The following is a 20,833-nucleotide window of genomic DNA, read 5'->3' as shown; positions in this document are numbered from 1 at the left end:
AATCTAAAAAGTGTGGCATGCATTTATCAGCCACTCCAGTATTTGCAGAAATTCAAAAATACACAGAAAAGAAAAAAAACAAAACAGATCCTTGCATTTTTCCATGCCAATTGATGGCCTATTGCACAATTTCCACAAATACGGTCAAAAACTTTGGGTTTAAGTGATGCCAACTCCCACCTGTAGGTGGCAGTAATTACTTCTACACTGCTGGCTTAGCCTTGATATCAAGTTAGCCTGATCAATATGGCGAGTAATAAAAAATAAAGTTATTTAAGTTCTTTAAAAAATAAAAAACGTGTCCAATTTATATTTTATCATCTTTTTTCCTTGCCATGGCAACAGGCCTACGTGTAGAGTAAAGCTGACCCAGAGAGCAAAGAAAAGCAGAATACAAGCAGCTTAAGTTGTTTTAACCTTGTTTCCTTTAGTGGTTGTTGCAGCACCCCCACAGGTGATTTTTAAAGGGTTTGGTTTGTTTGACAGTAGTTCTAAAGTGAACCACAGCAGCTGAAAATGTAACAAATGTTGCCGTTTTTGTCCCCAACAGAACTGAGTCTACTGGACTTAAAGGTGAGAAAACATCTACTAGTATTAGGAAGTACTAGTACTTAAAAACCGTTAGTAGTTACTGATAAAACAGTTGTATGGCCGCTCACGTTCTGCATGTGGAAGACTTACTTGTTAGAGGCGGTCCCAGCAGCACAGGTGCGCACTCCACGATGGTGACCAGACCCACAGCTGAAGAAAACCTCTGGGCTCCCACCAGATCCATCAGCGTCTCGAACAGCACCGCGCTCAGCCAGCCGAAGGCGAAGCCGAAGAAGATGGCGTACACCACAAATCCAGTGAAGTCTTTCGTCAGCGGTGCGAACACGTGACACACGCCGTTGTAGAGAACAGACGCAGCGAAGTAATACTGCACCTTGGGTCGGACCCACTTTGTGTTGGCCAGCATCCCCATGGAGGGCCTGGCAAACATGTCGACTAACGCCATGATGGACAGCAGCAAGGCGGCCTTCTCCTTGCTGATTTCCTTACTTTTGGCGTAATTGGAGAGGAAGACGAGTGGCGAGAAGAGACCGAAGAACATGACAACGTTGCCCATCAGGTAGAGCAGGAAGCCGCGATGCTTGAAGAGTGTCAGGTCGATGAAGGTGTTGATGGTCTGCAGGACCGTCTTCTTGGGCTGAGCAGGCACTCCGGCGTCGCCGTCCGGTTTGGCCGGCTGCGGTTTGGGTCCGATGGGCCTCATCAGTGATCCGGCCACGCAGCAGTTCAACAGCAGCCCGCCGAGGATCAGGAAGCTGCCTCTCCAGCCGAACTCGTCGTACAACCACGTGTTGAGGGGCGCCAAGGTAGACAGGAACACCGGGCTGCCTGCCATGGCGATGCCGTTGGCGATGGGCCGGCGGATGTAGAAGTACTTCCCGATCATGGTGAGAGCAGGGTTCAGGTTGAATGCTAGTCCCAACCCTGGGCAGAGAACATGCAGGGGAGGTTAACTGATGGGCAAAATGTAGCTGCATTTCTGTTAACCAGAAAATTACCGAAACTATGAAAATAAATTTCCTGAATTAAAAAAAAAAATTCACGTTTTTTGGTGAAGTTTTTGAGCTACGATGAGGTGGCAAAACGTTTTTGGTGGAAACAAGAAGATGACAGAAAGCGGTCTTCTTTGTGATTTGTTTTCTCCTTCGGATAAGCTAGCTCAACCAAAGCGTCGCTCAGTTCATATAGAGTCGTCATTCACGTTTAATCTTCTGTAAAATGGTCGACTTCAATTTCCCCAAAATGCTGCATGTGCAGCTGCTCCAAAGTAGGAGCTTGTAGCTCCAACGCCTGAATAAAACGCCGACACCTCCTCTGATGGATGAATTATTAATAGTCACTGCCACGAATCTTAACTTATCATTTGAACAAACTTGTTCATGTGATTTTAATTTAATTTCTTATTTAATAGAAACGCAGGATGTTAAGAAGAATGAGAGATGAAGCTTAACTCTTACCTCCTACTACGCCAATGAAGAAGTAAAGTTGCTCCACGGTGTTGCAGAATGACGCACCAACCAACCCCGAACCGGCCAGACAGCCACCCAGGATGATGACTGGTCGACTGCCAAATTTGTTCACCAGGATGCTGCTGATTGGACCTGAACGGGACAAGAGGAATAGAGATTACAAAAAGAAAACCAGCTTCATTCTTCGTTATTACATAAATTAGGTCAGCTCTCCAGGATTTTTTTAAAGTTAATTAATTAATTTTTTTTGCATTTCAGGTTCTCTGGAATGCAAGACAATTTATCAGACTATGAACTATCAAAGTTACATGACTAAAAAAAAGGATTAATAAACATCTGGCTGCTATACAACAGTCTCGGGACAGAGGAAAACTTAGAAAATGTGTGCATCACCCAATCCACCACCAGAGGGCGCCATGTCAGCAAAAAACAAGACAATTATTGCATAACAGACAGAAGGTAGGTCATGGGAGGGTGGAAGAGTGAAACTAGTACAGAAAAGAAAACAATCTTCTCGTCTGGCGCTTTGTGGTGGAATCTCAATGAATCCAGATGGAGCCATGCTGGGATTCTCTGCTGGGTGTAAAATAAAGTTCAGTTCCTGATCAGTGGCTCTGTGTGCAGCCATGCTGGGAGACAGGAAAGCAGCCAGAGGATTTTTCCAAGCTTCATTTGCCTCTCTCCAACATTTACTAGTTTTTTAAATAAAAACTGCCATCCTTTAAATCTGCAAAAATAAATAAATCAATAAATATTGACACCAGGAAAGCACAAGAAGAACTGAACTAAAACGCACGGGTTTAAGATTTTGGAGCGAGTTGCAAAGAAGCATCTTAAAAGTCTAAAAGGGCTAAATCAATCAACATATCGTGAAAAACGTGAACGATATCAATATATAATATGTCTAATAGAAAATCAATATTCAATATGTAGAATATTCACTGAACTTCCACATTATGGGAGATGTAGGCAGAAGAAAAGCTTTCGCTGCTCAATATCACTGCTGGTTAAGCAGGATTGGTGGAATCCACTAACTCGCTCACTCTTTGGTTACCTAGCAACAATTCATTAAGTAACTGGCGCAGAAGCAGTCTAAAGTTCTCATAACTACTTAAAAATTAACAGAAAAGGTCAAGCCACCAGTTTGACAGTATTTCATACATTTAAAAACAAAAAACTAAATCAATAATTATCAATTGACAATTACTGACATGAACTGATACAAAACACTTGAATCGTGATAAGTTTCTTAGAAACAAGTGTAAACTTTACGAAGTTGGACTTTAGAGATGCAGAGAAATCAGCAGGTACCCGAATCAGGGTTTTCTGACTGAAGGATATCAAACAGAAAGCATGCCAAACCCAAGTCCTAGCAACCCTCTTCTGTGTGGAAGTTGTTACAGAGTGAAGACTACTCAGTTGTTTTCAGAATCACTGAGCAACACTGAAAAAGCTCTTAATAAACTGTCCCTCCAGCGATGTTCACTTCTACTGTGGTGCAAAGACTGTTTCTGTTGTATGTATGCATTAATATTAAGGTATATTTGATGTTTGAGCTATTAAAATAGGCGGTAAATGTTTTGGAGGAGCTTTCAAGTCTTCACAAGTGGCTGTAAATACCAGGTGTTCAACTTCTAACAGGAAATCAGAGCCTTTTCCTCTCTCAAGGTGGACACAGCAAATAATCTCAGGTTTTCAACATGAGTTACTAGAAATAACCCAGAACTGCAGCATTCTCCGATCAGCTCAGACTTAACACATCAAGTGTTGTAGCTGCTCACTACCAGACATCCTTTCCCCACTTATCAAAAATAGGATTGCACATCCATTTACAGAGCGAGAAGGCTGGAAGTATAAAATGAGAGATGATCTCAGAAGCGACACTGTTCCAGATACGCTCCAGCAGGCCCCTGGCCCTCATAAAACATGGCGGCTCTGCCCTTGAAACTTGGCAGGAGGCTGGAAAGGTCAGAGTGGGGATAGGGGGGATACGCGCATATCCACACGCCACCGAGAAACGCTTCGCCTCTGTTGTGTCTGTCACCGAGGTTGAGTGTGCTGGAGAGCTGCCACAGTCAGGGTTCTGCATTGCACTCGCACTGGAGAGGTCACAGGAATGCACACATGGCTGCTTTACAGAGGACGCAGCAGAATCTGGATCACTCTTTGTTCGAGTCGGGACGTTTCCCTGAGGTTACATAAACTAATCTTCATTCTAAAGGAAGATGGAGCAGAGCGGAGTAAAGACCCGACGTTCCCAGGAATCCACAAGCCAGTCAACATATAGATTAAGACGAACCATGTTTAGCTTCCAACTTCTAATTATAGCAGCGATGCTTCTCAGGCTGCAGCAGCATCAGTTTATTTATTAACCCACAATCTGACAGAGGAGACTCTTCTCCGTTGAGTGTTCAAGCTGATCTGAAGCATTGAAGGTAGAGCTGCTGCAGTTGGTGATGAGTCAGTCCCACCAGCTACAAACTACAGATACAAGAGGAGAAAAGAAGCAGCTGATTGGAGCAGAGCCAATGAAAGTGCTGCACCAGCTGCATGACTTGTAAACCAGCCTCACTGCATCTGCACTCAGCCTTGAAGAGAACAGATGAACACTTTGGGTGACTGAACCGAACTAAACACTGGTCCTGTTTAGTCCGCTTTATCAAAATTTGGTTTGTTTGTATAGAAGGTCTGGTTTGTTAGGGGAGATGTGACCAGAACAAAAGTGAAGCCTGGTCTGCCTAAAAACCTACGTCTTGGTTCACTTCTGGACTAGAGCGTAGAGCATTCTGGGTAAATGCAACCAAAACAAAGCAGTGTCTGAGAACTGACTCATGGTCTTCTACCAAAAAGAGAAATACTACAACCCCTAAAATATAACAGCACTTCATTTGTTTACATTTCGTGAAGGAGGAAGATGCACCCAAATGTCTTCTTGTGTCATTTCCTTCAGTAGTTGTTGGTGCAGCGCCACCACAGGCAAGGAGGGGAACAGATTTTTCAAACAGTTTGGTTCATTTCAAACTTTATAATTGGGATCCTACTTATCGGACTCATCAGCATTGGTCCGATAAGTAGACAAATTCTGCTGAACAATATTGCTGTTTTGAGACAATTTTCAAGTAATATAATGATAATGACACAGTGCAAGGACACATTCTCAAAGATCAATAAACTTTTAATTCTAGTGTATATTTAACACTGGAACTGGAAGACATTTTAAATATCCAAAATAAATAAGAACAGAAACAATAAAATTTATTCTAAACTTAATTGTCCTTCCAAAAAAAGAAAAAAAGGACTGGTTGAGACCAAAGCACCAGACTGAAGACTTATAAAAATTTTGATAAAGAAAGAAAAGAGAAAAACAATTATAAATGGAAATTGATCTCTTCTTAAGCAGCAATAAAATGGCAGAAAATATCATTTTATTTCTTCAGGATGAATTTCCCCTTCACAGATTTTACACCACTTATGGTGTCAAATTTTATGAAATTATTACAGCATGTGTGCTTTATGAGTAGAAATATTCCTTCAATTCATCTCAGATGACCAACACAGACTGTTAAAGGTTCAGTGTCATGTTAAACTACTGAATCCTGAGCACTTCTGCAGAAACTCTGTCCATCCAGAATCATTTCCTGCCCACAGACCGCATGAGACATCATTAACCTTCACGTCAGCTTCCCACTTAGATGGAAAAAAAATAAAAAATAGAGCTGTTGTTGCTGATCAGAGCCACAAACAAAACAGCTTTCAGTTACAGGAATAGTTACAGATCCTGCTTGTTTGTAAACAAGTCCAGGAAGCTTAGGAAAACCTGAACCAACTAACGCTTTTAACGACTAATCGCCTTAGTCTCTTTCACCGGATGGATTAAATGAGCTTTGACTTCAGCTCTACCGAAAGTGAAGAAAATTAAGCAGTTTAACTGCAGATCAAGGCTACCAGCACGAAGACAGTGATTCAATTAACATGAAAGCGATAATTAAAACGGCTCGTTTAATACAGCTTTCTCCAGTTTACCTGAATATGTGCGTCATTTGTGTGCTACGGCAGTCTGGACAGGCGGTCCAGTAGTGCAACAATGGATGATCTGAAGGACAAACAGTCCGTTGTTGTGGCAGCAGCAGAGGAGACATGAGAGCTGCCGCTTCGTCTACAAACCCACAGCAGAGGAGGAAAGAGGATTCTTTTTCCTCCAACAAGAGACTTTGTTGTAAACCCAACTGTGTGGTACTTTAACATTTCCTGTCCAGAAATCCAACAATAAAAGCATCAAAATGCATTGAAATGGTTGAAACAGATTCAACATGGCTGCTGCTGACATTAATTTGTAAATGACTTCAATACCTAGCAATTCACTTCCACTTTTTAGGGTAATGATTCGATTCAAACCATTTTTGAGTCAGAAAACTATATTTCTGTTCCAATGGCCAAGAAGTTTTGTTGAAGTTATGATAAGAGGAAAAGACTGCAAAACAGAAAAAAACGCGCGCGCAGTACTCCTATGTTGTTTTGTTACTCATTCAATTGGCTCAATTTTGACGCACTAGACGTAACCAGTAAAATCCGGTTTAGGATTTTCAAAATAAAAGATCCGGAAGTAGTTCGTTATTTCTTGTGCGGCCCGGTACCAATTGGTCCGGTCCGCGGCCCGGTGGTTGGGGACCACTGATGTAAAGCACTTTGAAATGCCTTCCTGCTGAAATGTGCTATACAAATAAAATTTGATTGATTGATAAAAAAAATATCAAATTATTAAAAAATATATACGTATATTTTTTTTAACCAAAACTTAAGCAAACTAGAAACAAAAAACAGAATTGTTTTGACAAAATTGGAATTAGTTAGTTTAGTATTTTCAAACAATCGGTGATCGGCCAGAAAACTGCAATCGGTGCACTCCTAAATATATTTTAGTCAGGTTAAACAGATTTAAGCAAAACCTCTAAAAGAAAACTGCATTATTTTCCTTTTTTAAAAAAGATAAAGCAAGACGAGATAAAACAAGACTTTCAGTAGATTAAGGCTACAAAGTACAGGATTGATGTTCGGTTTCATCCTTTTGACAGCAATAACAGCTTTAGCACAAATACTGCTGATTAAAAACAAACCCATACATATAACACGCTTCTTTAGGGCACGTTACAAAAGTAATGTGATTTAAGTCACTAAACTGTTCACAGTAACTGCATTTAATCATATTTCCAAATTTATTGATAGATAGTATGGACAGTTTGTGGTTTTAAACATTGGAATTTAATTTGGCAACAATAAATCAGAACTGTTATATTAAGAAATTTTTTACGATAAATGATAAACTTTAAACAGTCATGGATCATAAATCAGATGAATAATAAAAATCCATGGCATTTTATGTGTTCAAACCGTAAACTATTTGGCCTGAACTTCTAATTTACTATGCATCTGACACATCTACTTGCCCTTTTAAATCAAATTGAGCTTCATCATAGCATACCACATACCACAGTCCGAAAAACAACTAACAATCACGTTCCTCTCCAACGACCTCGTTGACTTCACTTCCCATAAGCAAATGAATCGCTGGAGGTTCCAGAAAAGAGTTTCACTTTATCCATCACTGAATAATTAATCCCTAATGTGGGGTTTTAAATAGCCATCCCACAACGATAATAGATGTTAATGCTTTGCTAAAGGGCGGGAGAGAAATGGTTAAAAAAATTTTAAAAACCCTATTTATATTCAGAGCAGAACTTAAATGTGTGCCAACGTGTCGAGCATCCTGTTTGCAGTGTGACTCAGCCGTCTGTGACGTCTAACAGCTTTGTGGAAGTCAGAGTGTCTACGTGCGCCACCTCACATGAACAGCGGTGTGACTCAAACAGCGAGGACACACGTTCAGTGTAGGTCCTGTTCAGATGTAGCTTCTGCAATCCTAATGACCGTAACAGGGAGTCGCCGTCAATTAGGTAATAAGGAAAGAAAATGTTCAGAATGGTACACTTCAACATCTGGATCCTGTTATGCAACTTTTACTCCTCCCCTGTTTCTTCTGCCTTGTAATTTCAAACTGGATGAAAAGTGCTGCAGGCGGGGCGGCTGGCCGTTCTGCAGAGTCAGGATGAGTTAGGAACAAACACAAAGAGCCAGAAAGTCCCGGTGAATAAGGAAAGCGCTCGCTTTGTGTTGGAGACTAGCAGGGAAACCCAATTCCTCTGGAACTGGATCGCTCTCTGTTCAGAGAGAGAAAAAGCTCAGGAACGAGATCAGGACAGCCGGGTTTGCTTTGTGTCAGCTGAGTTGGAGATAAAAATAATCAGATATTCAGACCCTTCTTGTTAGATCAGGTTTTCTTCTGCATGACTGAACCGTCATTGCAAATATGCAGAAAATAAGTAGCAGCTAAAATACATGCAAGATTTATGTGAAGCTTATTTTCATAAAATCTGTTTCAATCAAAGTAACTTATTGGACGGACAAGTAATACTCCAGTAAATAAATCAATTTTCCTGATTCTCATGAAGTCCAGCTTGAGCATGTTATGCCTGTCACTCAAAATTGACAAAAAAAAATGCAAAATGTATGGAAAGCTCATAGGGTACATAATTGAATAATTTATTTCTGCTTTGAGTTTGAGGAAACTAGTAATCTTCAACTTCGAGGTATAAATGAGGTGGCACAGACTCATTTTTCTTTGCAACTACTCAAAAATTAAAAGCAAAAAATAAACTTATGACTTTAAATCTGGCAGAAGAAAATGACTGTGTAAACAAACATATTTAAAGTCAAAATGATAATGAAAAGGTTTAGAAGCAACTAACTGCAGCAAATATGGATGAAAACCAAAGTCAACAATCATTTTAGGACGGGGTGCCAGTTTTATTCTCAGCTGTGCAAATTAAAACTTATTTAGAGCTGCAAAAGTTACCTGACAAAAATAAATAAATTAAAACTTGTAGTCCTCTGTACTAGACCTTTACAGACCCCCAATTCTATTTCTATTTTAAATAATTAAAAAACACATTTGTGGAAAAAACAGCTTACAACCCAATTACAAAAGAATATAAAAATATAGATTAGAGTTAATTTTAGTGGAAATTCAAAACAATTATTCCATGAAAAAAACTGAAAATTAGCTAAAAAGTATTTCATATAGCATTAATAAGAAACAGGAATTTATTACATCTTTAACATGAAAAAGAAGTTTGATTTATCACAACTATAAATTCTAATTAGTGATGCTTGAAACTCCTTCGACGCTTAGAATACTTTTTTTATTTTTATCATTTCCTTTTCTGCTTTTTCCATAATAAAATTAATATAGATAATTTTGAAAATATATGACTAAATGCAATTATTGTGCACAGGTTGGTGATGAGTATCACTTTAAATGCTGCTGTGTCCTGAAGAAGTTTATTTTTTAAGTTTTACTGCAGTAACATGCAGTTGCCTACGATAAAACTACTAAGTAGAAGTGGTAAAAACATTTTTTGGGGTTTTTAGGCGACAATGAAGATGAAGGTTTACAGGTGAATTCAACTGTAGACATTTTCCAAATTTAGGTTTTTAAATCAAGCAAAACTGTGCAGCTTGGGCATCAAGCACTTTCCAAACCTTGAAAACCCCTAAATGAAGTTCAGTGGTTTTAAGGATTTCAAGCATCTGTACAAAACCTGAATTTTGTAAGAGTTTGATCACACAGTTCAGTTTAATGTTGCACAAACCCAACATCTCTACATCGCCTTGCTGTGTTTTTATGCTCAGTGTTAAAGCAGACTAAATCCTGAGATAAGTCAGTCATTAATTCGCCGTGTGTTCGTTCTCCAGAAGCCTTAGCTGGATTACATCAGAACATACAAGCCTTCGTGTTGCAACTCCGCCTCCAAACAGACCTGAGCGCGCATTTCTACATGGTCATGGATCACACCTCTACTTACCCAACCGAGGGAATGAAAACAAAAAAGAAGAGATAAAGCATGGTTTTGTCTCGCTTCAGTGGAGAGAGAAAGATAAGGAGGTTAAGAAGCAGAAATGTCACGCCTGATGCTTTACAAAAAGAGCCGTTTTATGAAACCAGTAAAAGAAATTGATGTACTCTGGTAATCCTGTTTTGCTGCCAAACAAGGCTTCTCAGAGTCTACCTTAGGATAATCTCATCTGAGCTCCAACAGTGAAGAATTGGATCGCTCAGATTCACCTGCTGTGTCTTACTCCATAAAATCCACAAACTATTTGCTACTACTCCATAAAATCCACACTTCTCTTCCAGAAATGAATCCAACATTAAACTTCCTGTTGAAACTCCAGAGACTGTTCAGGAGACGTGTCTTTTTCTTTCTTTTTTTTTTAAAGGACAGGCATTCCTCAGACTTATTGACTGAATATTTAGTGTCACTTTCATCAGTTCTCACCAAATGAGACAAATGATTGACAAGGTATTCCTGTTATTTCGTGAAAATATTCCAGCTACAGTGGGAAGCTTGTACTAAGAGATATCCCACAAGTTTTACTGGCAGGTCAAAATAAAATTCTACAATCAGCTTATTAGAAATTCCACATTTTAGCTAATGCACTACAAAAACAAAATCTTAAAGCATCTCTGGTGTAGTTTCTAGTGTAAATATCTTTGTACACTTGAAATAAGACAAAATTTAAGTCACTTATCAGCAAGAAATAGGAGCTTTAGAATAAAAAAATCCTTAATATTGAAAAAGTACTATTTCTGCTAGCATTTTATTTCACTTATAACATGGGAAAAATGTCTTGTAAGTGAAATAATCTGCCAATGGAACTAGAACTTTTTCATCAGTATAAAAAATATTGACTTAAAAACAGGCTCCTATGTTTTAAAAAGTTACTTTTTGTCTTATTTAAAATGTGTAGAAACTGGAACAAAATTGCTTGGTAAAATGTTGTGCTTTTGGTAGTGTAGCTAACAAAATTTAAATATTCCCACCTCCACTACATTTTCTAAGGGACAGAGTGTCCAAAGTGATGGACTGAGACCTGAACCTTCAGAGTCACATAAAGACAGTTACAAAACCTGCCTTCTATCACCTGAAAAACATTTCCAGGTTTAGAGGACTAGAGTTTCAGTGAGATCTAGAGAAGCTCATCCATGTGCTTATCTGTAGTTGTAGTGATTACTGCAACAAGAGTCTTCACTGGTCCACCTAAAAAGAAAAAAGAAAAAACCTGCAGCTGCTGTTCTGACTAAAACCAGGAAGATAGAGCACATCACCCCAGCTCTAAAGTCCATTCACTGGCTCCTTGTAGCTCAGAAAATAGACTTTAAAATATTGTTAGTTTATAAATAGCTCTGCATTACAGTACATTAAAGATCTGCTGCTGTTGTATCAACCTTCCAGAACTCTCTGGTCTTCTGGTTCTGATCTGCACCCCAAGAACCAGAACCAAACATGGAGAAGCAGCATTCAGCTTCTATGCACCACAAATCTGGAACAAACGTCCAGAAAACTGCAAAATAGCCAAAACACAGTGCCTTTAAAAACCCACCTGTTTGGAGTTACCTTTGAACCAATGAAACGTTGACCAACACATTCAGTGAGTATTAATGATTTTGATGATATTGACAAAATGTAATGTCTGTTATTGGTTTCCACAGCTGTTGACTAAATGATGCATTTGTTTTCATAATGTAAAGCATTTTGAACTCCCATACTGATGAAATGTGTTCCACAGATACACCTGATTGACTGAAAAGCTGTGGGTTCTGTGGGTTCTGGGTGTCGGAGTGCCCGGACGTCTTACCTCCGCCGTACATGACGGCCAGCATGATGGAGGAAATCCAGGAGACCTGGCTGGGCGTGGCGTCAAAGATGACCTCGATCTCCTTGAAGAAGACTGTGATGGACTTTGGGAAGGCGTAGGAGAAGCCGATGCAGATGAAGGCGCCCGTCACCACGGCCCAGCCCCAGCCCCCTTCAGGTGGGGTGTATCCCACAGGTCCACCCACTGCTGGAGGCATGATGGCTCAGAGAGACTGCAACGGCGTACGAACTCGACTTGGTGGGGGGGGAAGAGCTCGGATCAGGCTTCAAAACAGCAACTGTGTGGAAAAACAATGAAGCATAGGTTTAATATATTTCCTTAATTCTGATTTGATATTTTATCCAAGTCAGCTGTAAAACAAGATGAGTTTTACATTTTCAAAGTTTGTTTCTGCAGACATCATGAGAGAAGACTAGAATCGCAATTCGATGAAGTCACATGAAAACAAAGTTGAAATAATGCAAGAATAAAGTCAAAAATCTGGAACAAACTTACAGAAAACTGCAAAACAGCTGAAACACAGCCTTCCTTCAAACCAAGGCATTTAAATCCCACCTGTTCAGAGCTGCTTTTGAACCATAAATGGAACATTGACTGACACATTTGATGTGTATTCATGATTTTGATTATGGTACCCTGTAAATGCTATGTTTGCTACTGGTTTCTCAATTGGTAGGTTGTTTATATGACTTTATATTTTGGTGTTTTTACGCTGTAAAGCACTTTAACTGCCTTGTTGCTGAAATGTTTTATACAAATACACTTGATGGGTTGATTATTCTCAGAATAAAGCCATAATGTTAGGAGAATGACAAAAATCACAAAAACAAATGAGAAAGTTGAGCATCTTGTGAAGTTGTAGTTTAGTATCAGTTTTACAAATAAGATTATGCTTCAAATTTAAACAGTGTAAAACTATTTTCAGCAGGATTTAGAAATATTGTTGTTGCACAATTGTATCAAAGAATGAAGCAGAATGTCAAATCCTGATAACACTGCAAATTACCCCCAATCACTTTTTTTTTTGGCCAGGCAGTGTATGTATATATATATATATATATATATATATATATATGTATTTGCAGTAAACATGGGATTGGTTTCAGAAAAATTTACATGAAACAGTTTTCAAAAATCTCCAGTTGGGCTGAAGTTGTTCTAATTATTTTTAGTGAAAGACTTTTCTGTGGATGAAACACAAAAACGCATAAAAATTTATTTATTTTCCAAACATTCAGCTGGACAAGGCTTTAAGGTTTTTTTGGATAAATTTAAGAAGTTAATTTCTGGCTTCATGGCAGAGAATGTCCTAGTTTACAAATTGTAAATGTATGCTTTTAAATTTACGACTTAGATGTTTCTTTCTTGTGAATAAGTGAAAACCAACTCAAAATGTGCGTATTCATTAATAAAAATTTACCCTGTGGCCAATTTTAGCCCTGATACTCTTATCTATTGTCTACAATATGAATGTGTTGACTTTATTTTAGCCATTTCTGTTGAAGACAAAAAAAAGCCAGTTTTGTTATCCTAGTAACCCCTCACACAGTTACAGTGGGTAAGCACACACAATACCAGAGCCTCTTCCATCAAAATATCCCTTTTCCCCCTTATTTAGGCCGCATGCAACTGCTATTTATGATCAGCAGCTCTGCTTCTGTTTGGCTCATTTACCTTACATGGCATTCTTTATTCCAAAATAACCTCTCCCTGTAGATAAACTTGGATAAGTTACAACCAGCAGGGGAGAATAAACTGCTGTATGTTGAAAGGAGAGCTAATTAACAACCAGGAGTCAAGCTCCCTACAAGGCTTTTAGCTCAGATCAGGCGATAAACAGGCGAGCTCTGACAATCATTACGCAGAGCAACTTCCTCACAGCTCAGCGTGACGACACGCCTTTGCTTGCACTTGCGTCAGCCAACCATTTAGCTTCCTATATCGTCACCACAGAGAAACTAGTTTAAAAAAAAACACCGATGTGCTAATTTCTGCTTGAAAACAACTATTTTCACAGAACTGAAACTCTAAAAGGCACAGAAACAAACGTTAGCATTAGCTGTAACCTCAGAGAGGACATGTTCTGTTTCATAACACAGCTGAGCTTTCTGTCCCTTCCTTCCTCCTTAGAGTTTCAGCCATGATGGTGAGGCGTTCACAGACCTGGTGTCATCATGACGCGCCACGCTGCAGACCTGGAGGAGTTTTACTCCCAGTCTGGACAGAAACGAGTCACACAGATGTGACCAGTACGACCCAGCGGCCCAGTCACATCTTTTTGCCGATATGGAGGTAAGAGCATCCATCATCAGATCGTTTGAAATTATACCAGTTTTTCCCCATGGAGGTTATTGAAAATATTCCCAACCATACTTGACATTTTAAAAACAAACTCAATTTCCATTTGCATGATTTATCGTTTCTCTTTTTTCCTCTCTACCAAAATACGGATGATAAAAGTCTTCAGTCTGGTGCTTTGGTCCCAACTAGCTATTTATTTGAAGGACAATTTTGTTTAGAGAGACTTCATCATTCATTTCATCTATCGTTTTGTTTATTTATTTCGGTTATTTAAAATATTTTCTAGCTACAGTGTTAAATGTTCATTAGAAATTAAAGCACCGTCACCAACTTAGCAACTATTGCTATGTTTAGCAACTTTTCAGACATTAGCAACTTTTTTTCCCCTAAAAGCACTGAGAGCGTTTTAAACAAAATATCATAGATTTAAAAACGTACATAAATATGTCACAATTGTCACAAACATTGAACTTTTAAGGCCAAATTTATAATTTATCTGCAAGAAAAAGTTGATTTTTTTTTTTTGTTTTAAGACTGAAAAAGCTAAAAAAAAAAAGCCCACATATGCTGCAGGCATTCAAAAAGCAGATAAATTCACTTAATTATTCACATTAAGACTTTTAGGAAAATGGATAAAATCTATTTTTCCTTGTTTAATTTCATGTTTCCATATTTATCTAGACCTGGAAAATGATCACAAGAGGGTAAAACATGCATTTTTGACAGCATGTTAAAGTTTAACTTTAACTCAGTTATAATACGCCTGTTCAATTTGTGTGCAGCATGCATAGTACAAAAATAAAAAATAAATTGTGGGGAGGGGATCTGACTACAAGTCGGTTCTGGTTTTGGTTTCACCCAGAAAGTGGTGCGAACTTATCCTCATCCATTACATCATATTACCTTCAAGTATTGTGGTAACCAAGTGAAGAAATACTGTATGTACAGATGAAGCATAAACTTGACCTCATTCTGCCTGCAGTTTGCAGAACGCAAACACGTGCTACATTTCACCTGAAGAGCTCTGCGGAGGGCTTGCATTACAACACACATGCAGTGAAACGGGACGCCAGGGACACTTGAGTCATAACTTCCAAAATGGAAACGTCACATTCAAACCACCTCTGTCCAGTTTGACAAGCATGAAAATAATCCGACCCTATATCATGTAAAGGAGCACCCGACTCTCCTGAAGTAGTCACATTTAACCTTCAAAAAGAGCAAGATATGAACACAAACATGAAGGAAACTCCACTTCCTCATTAAATATATAAAAAAAATAAAATGCTTGTATTATTCCGGCAGCCATAAAACGACAGTACCAGCTGGATAAAACCGTAGAATTACCTCAGATAACAGCTACGAGTATCAGTTTGTGTGTTTACTCAGCTAAGAACACTTGAGGTCAAGTCAATAACTCGGTACAAAAGCTAGACCCCGTCCAACAGAGCAACTGATCCCCTCTAAAATGCTGAGTGCTGGGGGCAATTAAATGACAGAGCTGGCTTCTAATCCAGTTTGACCTCGGAGAAGTGCAAGTAACGCAGCAAATAGGTTATCCAGGGGCTTCCAAGTAAACCTGGAACTCACTTGTTGGTCTGCTTGTGTCACAGAGAGGCGCTTAAAGCAAACGCTCCAGCTGACCAGAGTGAACCTCCGACCGGTCAGAGTCCGGCTACAACTACAGAGGGAAAACACGAGTTTGGTTTCTGCAGCAGATCATACATCTGTTCCAAGTTCAACATCTGACAAAAACAACCGCCCTCTAACGGTTTTCTGCACTTCACTGTTAACTTAAGCAGTAGTATGTTCCAGCAAAAGGCCTCAACCTCAGGCCCAGCTCAGGCTCCCTGTACTGGACAGGAATGTGGTGACTGCTGCTGCACAAAATACAACAAGAACATTCCCTACCTATACTGTTGGTCAGAAGTTTGCGTGTGCCCATTTGTACTGAATGAAGGTGGAATACATCACTGAATGAATACAGTAAAGACCTGTTGTTCTACCAAGGCTGCAACCGTTTATTTGGCCTATGAAGCAGAAATTTAGCATCTCAACAACAAAACTAAAGTCATCATCTTTGGACCTAAAGAAAAACAGTCTAGAGTCAGTTATTACAGCAAGAAACCAGCGATCAGGTCCGAAATCTGAGGGTTGTGATTGACCTTCAGAGCCACATAAAGACAGTTACAAAGTCAGCCTTCCATGACCTGAAGGCAAAATCTCCCAGCAAGATCTAGAGAAACTCATCCATGCATTTATCTTTACTCGCATTGATTACTTCAACAGTGTCTTCACAGGTCTGCCTCTAGATCTTGCTGGGACATTAGTCCTTTAACCCCAGAAATGTTCTTCAGGTGATAGAAGGCCGACTTTAGCTGTCTTTACGTGACTGAAGTGTGAGATCTGAGTCCATCACCAAACAAAGCTTGGCAGAATTTTTTATGGGAGCGCACTGAAAATCTTTACGAGTATGGACCCATGTTTCTTTATCTGTAAAATGTGTGTAAAACAGGCAAACGTTGCAATAATAAATACCAAAAGCATGTGATTGAGGCTTAAATTGCTTGAGGTCCATTTAACACTGGGAGTACCAGAGAAAGGTCATTTAAAGTAGGGGTGCACCGATTTATCCACCAATATTCTTAATTTTAAAAGATCGTGATCTGCTGATACTTACATGTGAAGCCAATCTTAGCTACTTAAGCAAAAGTCTAAAATTCAGCCACTTTCCTCGTCGGCTCTGCAGTGAGAAATGTTTGACTGATGGACAGGCCTACCAGGTCATGTCTGCACGTTTGCAGTTAATAGTCACCTTACTGTTTCCAACTCAGCGACTTTCTTGCTATATGTAGCAACATTTTGGAAAAGAAAAAGAATGGTATCAACCAAAATGAGAATCAATTTTTAAAGATTGATAATCGGTGATCAGCCAGAAAAGTACAATTGCAAAAGTAAAGTTTAACCTGTCCCAGTGTATGAAAGCTTTCAACTAGTAATGTCAGCACCAGTAAATGTAAAGTATGAGTTATATTTAGTGACCGATTTGGAAAATATCTGGAATTATAGGAAAAATTAAATTATTTTGCACTAATATTTAGCCATTTACTAGCTATAAATTAATCCAGCTTTAGTTTTAGAACAATAATCACAGTAAATCTTCCAGTGTCTGTGTTCAGACTGAAATCTCGCTAAAGGGTAAAAATTAAATTTGGTCCACTGTTAACGTAAAGCAGCCTTGGCGCAGTGGGATTAGAGCTGAGCTGCCGTTCCCCCCAGGGGGTCCCGCGGCTCCATGGTGAAGTGCAGATAGGCATCGGGATAGCGTGTGGGTGCCAGTAAAAGTGGGGCAAATCCTGGAGGAGTTCTCAATGAGGGCATTCATTCAGACGTCACAGACGCTTCATTCAGGCCAGAGTGGGAGGCAAAAGTTACCTCAAATTCTTTATATGAAAACTGCAGCCAAACTTCAGAAGAAGTTTTCCCATTGTGCATAAAAATGCTGCTAAAATTGTTTAGCTTAAAGTTGTTTCCAAGTTATTTGTAGCTTTTCAAGCACAGAACAGTGAAGTCATTCAGTCAAACATAAAGAGGAAGAAAGCCACTAGTAGCATTAGCTTTATTGCTTCAAGGAATGAGTGAGCACAAGTTTTAAAACTGATTCAAATGTCACGAGAAAATAAAACCTGTTCTGCTGCTTGTTCTGTTGGATTTTAATGTTTTAAAACCATGCAAACCTCAATTAGTGTAGCTGAACGCATTTAAATACATCAAGAAACCAAGTCAGATGCATCAATTTAACCAGTCATGTGAAGAACCTGTGATGGAAAACATGCAAATATCTGGAAAAAGCTGATTTTCCAGATAATTTCAACATCAATTTTATCACTTACGACACTGGCTGCATCGTGCATGGCAACAATGCATCTTTTCAAACTGCAACAACAATAAAGATTAGATCCAACAATAAAGATTGCACAAAGTACCCTAAAGCACATTGTTTTAGATAAAGGTGCAGTCAGTCCAGTTTAAGATTGCAAAAATATGATTCCTGCAACACAAAAGAAAACTAGATTTCATATACTTGGTACTTCCTGTTTCAAACAAGAGGTCTGAGGTCTATTGCTTTAATTTCAAGATTAACAATTGAGATTAAAAATTTCAGAGTACCAGGAGAAGTAGCAGCTTTGGGGTAACAGAATGTCGCATGAAGGTCAAAGTGGTATATTCCTGCTTTAAATAATTCAAATCTGTGGCCATATATTGCGATGTGTAGTTTTTTTAAACTTACACTGTGACATTCACAAAAGGTCAAGGTTCAGGGTCCAACACTCAGGAACATGTAAGCCGCACAGAAACAGAGGGCGCTGAAAATGACAGAGCAGTCACTCGCTTTCTGCTCCAATATTAGACAATATCTCCTGGTTACACACCTATTAATAAACAAGCGGCTCGGTCTGGTTCTGGGACAATGAGAGTTCAGCGCGTGTGGCCGTCATGCAATCTTTCCACTGAGGTCTGACCTCCCGGAGCTGGCGAGTTGAACTCGTGCGCCGCTGTGCAGCAGCTAGATTAGCGGTTAGGGAACGACCAGAAGAACTGCTGCAGCCAGGGAGGAAATCAAAGCCAAGGCTCCAAACATTGCAGATTACTACATGCAACTGGCTTTACGTTGAACCAGATTGGAGTTAATGGATGCAGCTTGGCTTAGATTTAGTCAGTTTTCTTCAGATTACAGTAGTTGAGGTGTTTATTGCAACTTTCCTGAATCAACACCATATGTTTTAGAAACGAGCGTCAATTTACATCACAGTTGTCAAACTCCAGTCCTGGAGGGCCACTGCCCTGAAACCTTTAGATGTGCCCCTGCTGCACCACCTGAATAGAATAATAAAGTCATTAGCAAGGCTCTGGAGAACTGATCTACACAAGGAGGAGGTAATTAAGCCATTTCATTCCAGTGTTTTATACCTGTGGCACATCTAAACCCTGCAGGACAGCGGCCCTTGAGGACTGGATTACATGAACGCATTTCAACAGCTGATGATTTAAAATCATTTCCTGTTCTCTACTGTGAGAACATGCAGTCATGGGTGGTTCTAGATGGGGGCCAAAAGGGGGCCAGTGTCTCCCCTGTAGAACTGGTCCTGGCTCTTGTACTGAAGCAATGATACAAAAGCAATTTCTTATGACTCATCTAGGAAAGATTAAAGTGTAACTCATGGTTTAAAAAAAATTAACAATGAACTGCTGCTGCCATTGTTGGCCAGGATTCTCTTGTGAAAGAGATTTTTAATCTCAATTAGATTTTCATGGTAAAATAAAGGTGAAATAAAAATTTTAAATTAAGGGGTTGGACTTTTAAGTTCAGTCATATTGAGATAGAATTGGTGTCAGGGCTCTGTAAATATATTAAAATTATCTTTTTTTTTCATTCATTGCCCTGTTCTATGTGGGGATTTTTTTTAAACCCACATAGATCCCACTCTGGCTTCCTCTAGTAAAGTAGGTCTAGAACTGCCAGCCACTCCTCGACCAGGAATTTGATGAAAAGGTATAAAAATGGAATCAAAGTCTTAATATAAATTAAATTATGTTACATTACATCTCCTAAATTGCTAAACATTTCAAATTACAATGATAAATCTGTAGTAATTTGGTTTTAATCCGAACCAAGAGAGGTTTTGTTACTTTGGGAACCCCACAGAGTTAGCAGGACTTCTGAAAAGCTATGCTGGTTGGTCTTCTAGGTACTGTTGAGTTTAAAGCACAATTTAGGACGTGAATGAAAAGACTGGAAAGCAATGGCAACAAAAGATGCAATCAACCAAACACATGCAAATTAGTCACCCAGAGGCTGGAGGGCCACACAATGGAGTTCCAAAATGGTCCAAGAGGGAAATCAAATTTTTATTTTCTTATAGTTCAACTGATTTTTGATCATCTATAGGTTAAAAATTAAAAACTACATTCGTGAAATCCTTATTTTATTGCTGAAAACACAAGCAGATACTTAAAATTTTCTCTTTTTTAAATTTTCTTTAAAATGATCATGGGAAATATTGTTTATACAAACTTTAATTAGCTTAACTTTAACCTAAAAGCGAGATTACAGAGTTAACATTTTCCGTGTTTTAGGCTCCGTGTCCCTCAAACGCATCATAAATCCGTCCTGCCGGACCTTCAGGCCGGTTTCAAAGAGGACCGGATGCTCAGCTGTGAAGTGGACACCCACTGTGAAGTGGACACCCACTTCACCCCCTCCATCCACGTGTGGATGTAAAAATAGCGCCATGCGGGCAGCATCAGGCCACCGGGAGTGAAGCTCCGTCGGGACGGAGCGCCGCTCGGAAGCGGCGCTCCGTGTGATCTCCTGCCGCAGTGGAGGGGCTAACGCGCGAAGCTAATCACTACACAGCCTACCTGGCTAATTAACGGCCGCTTATAAAAACAAGACGTATTCGTAACATAATGGGGAAAATATCCACCATGTTTCTATTCAGAAATAGCTTCAGTGTGGCGCCACACGGCAGCACGCTGTGACGGTTTACTTACCGCGGGGTTTCCTCGGCTCGGTGTCCGGCTGGAGCTCACCGTCTCCCCGTGAGAGTCCTTGCTCTCGGCGGTCCGATAGTAGCTTCGGGTACCACTGACCTCAGTCTGTAACAGTCCAGCAGGAGAGAGGATGAGGAGGATGATGGCATTACGAACTACCTCTAGCGCATGCGTATAAGAAG

The 20,833-nt window shown here is 39.6% G+C and overlaps 1 protein-coding gene across 1 annotated transcript in view; it reads right to left on the bottom strand.

The window, feature by feature from the left end:
• The window catches only part of LOC114140721 (monocarboxylate transporter 1-like), a 22,488-nt gene extending 1,655 nt beyond the window's left edge, over positions 1-20,833 (bottom strand). The window contains exons 1-4 of the mRNA XM_028010868.1: positions 20,652-20,833; positions 11,775-12,074; positions 2,010-2,153; positions 682-1,476 (exon numbers count right to left, since the gene is read on the bottom strand). Of these exons, the coding sequence (XP_027866669.1) occupies positions 682-1,476; positions 2,010-2,153; positions 11,775-11,991 (1,156 nt within the window). The 5' untranslated portion in view covers positions 11,992-12,074; positions 20,652-20,833. The remainder of the gene's footprint in view (positions 1-681; positions 1,477-2,009; positions 2,154-11,774; positions 12,075-20,651) is intronic.

This window comes from Xiphophorus couchianus, chromosome 24, assembly GCF_001444195.1.
Source record: "Xiphophorus couchianus chromosome 24, X_couchianus-1.0, whole genome shotgun sequence".
NCBI lineage: Eukaryota > Metazoa > Chordata > Actinopteri > Cyprinodontiformes > Poeciliidae > Xiphophorus > Xiphophorus couchianus.
Note: the sequence above shows the minus strand (reverse complement) of the source record. Positions and strands in the feature narration are given on the sequence as shown.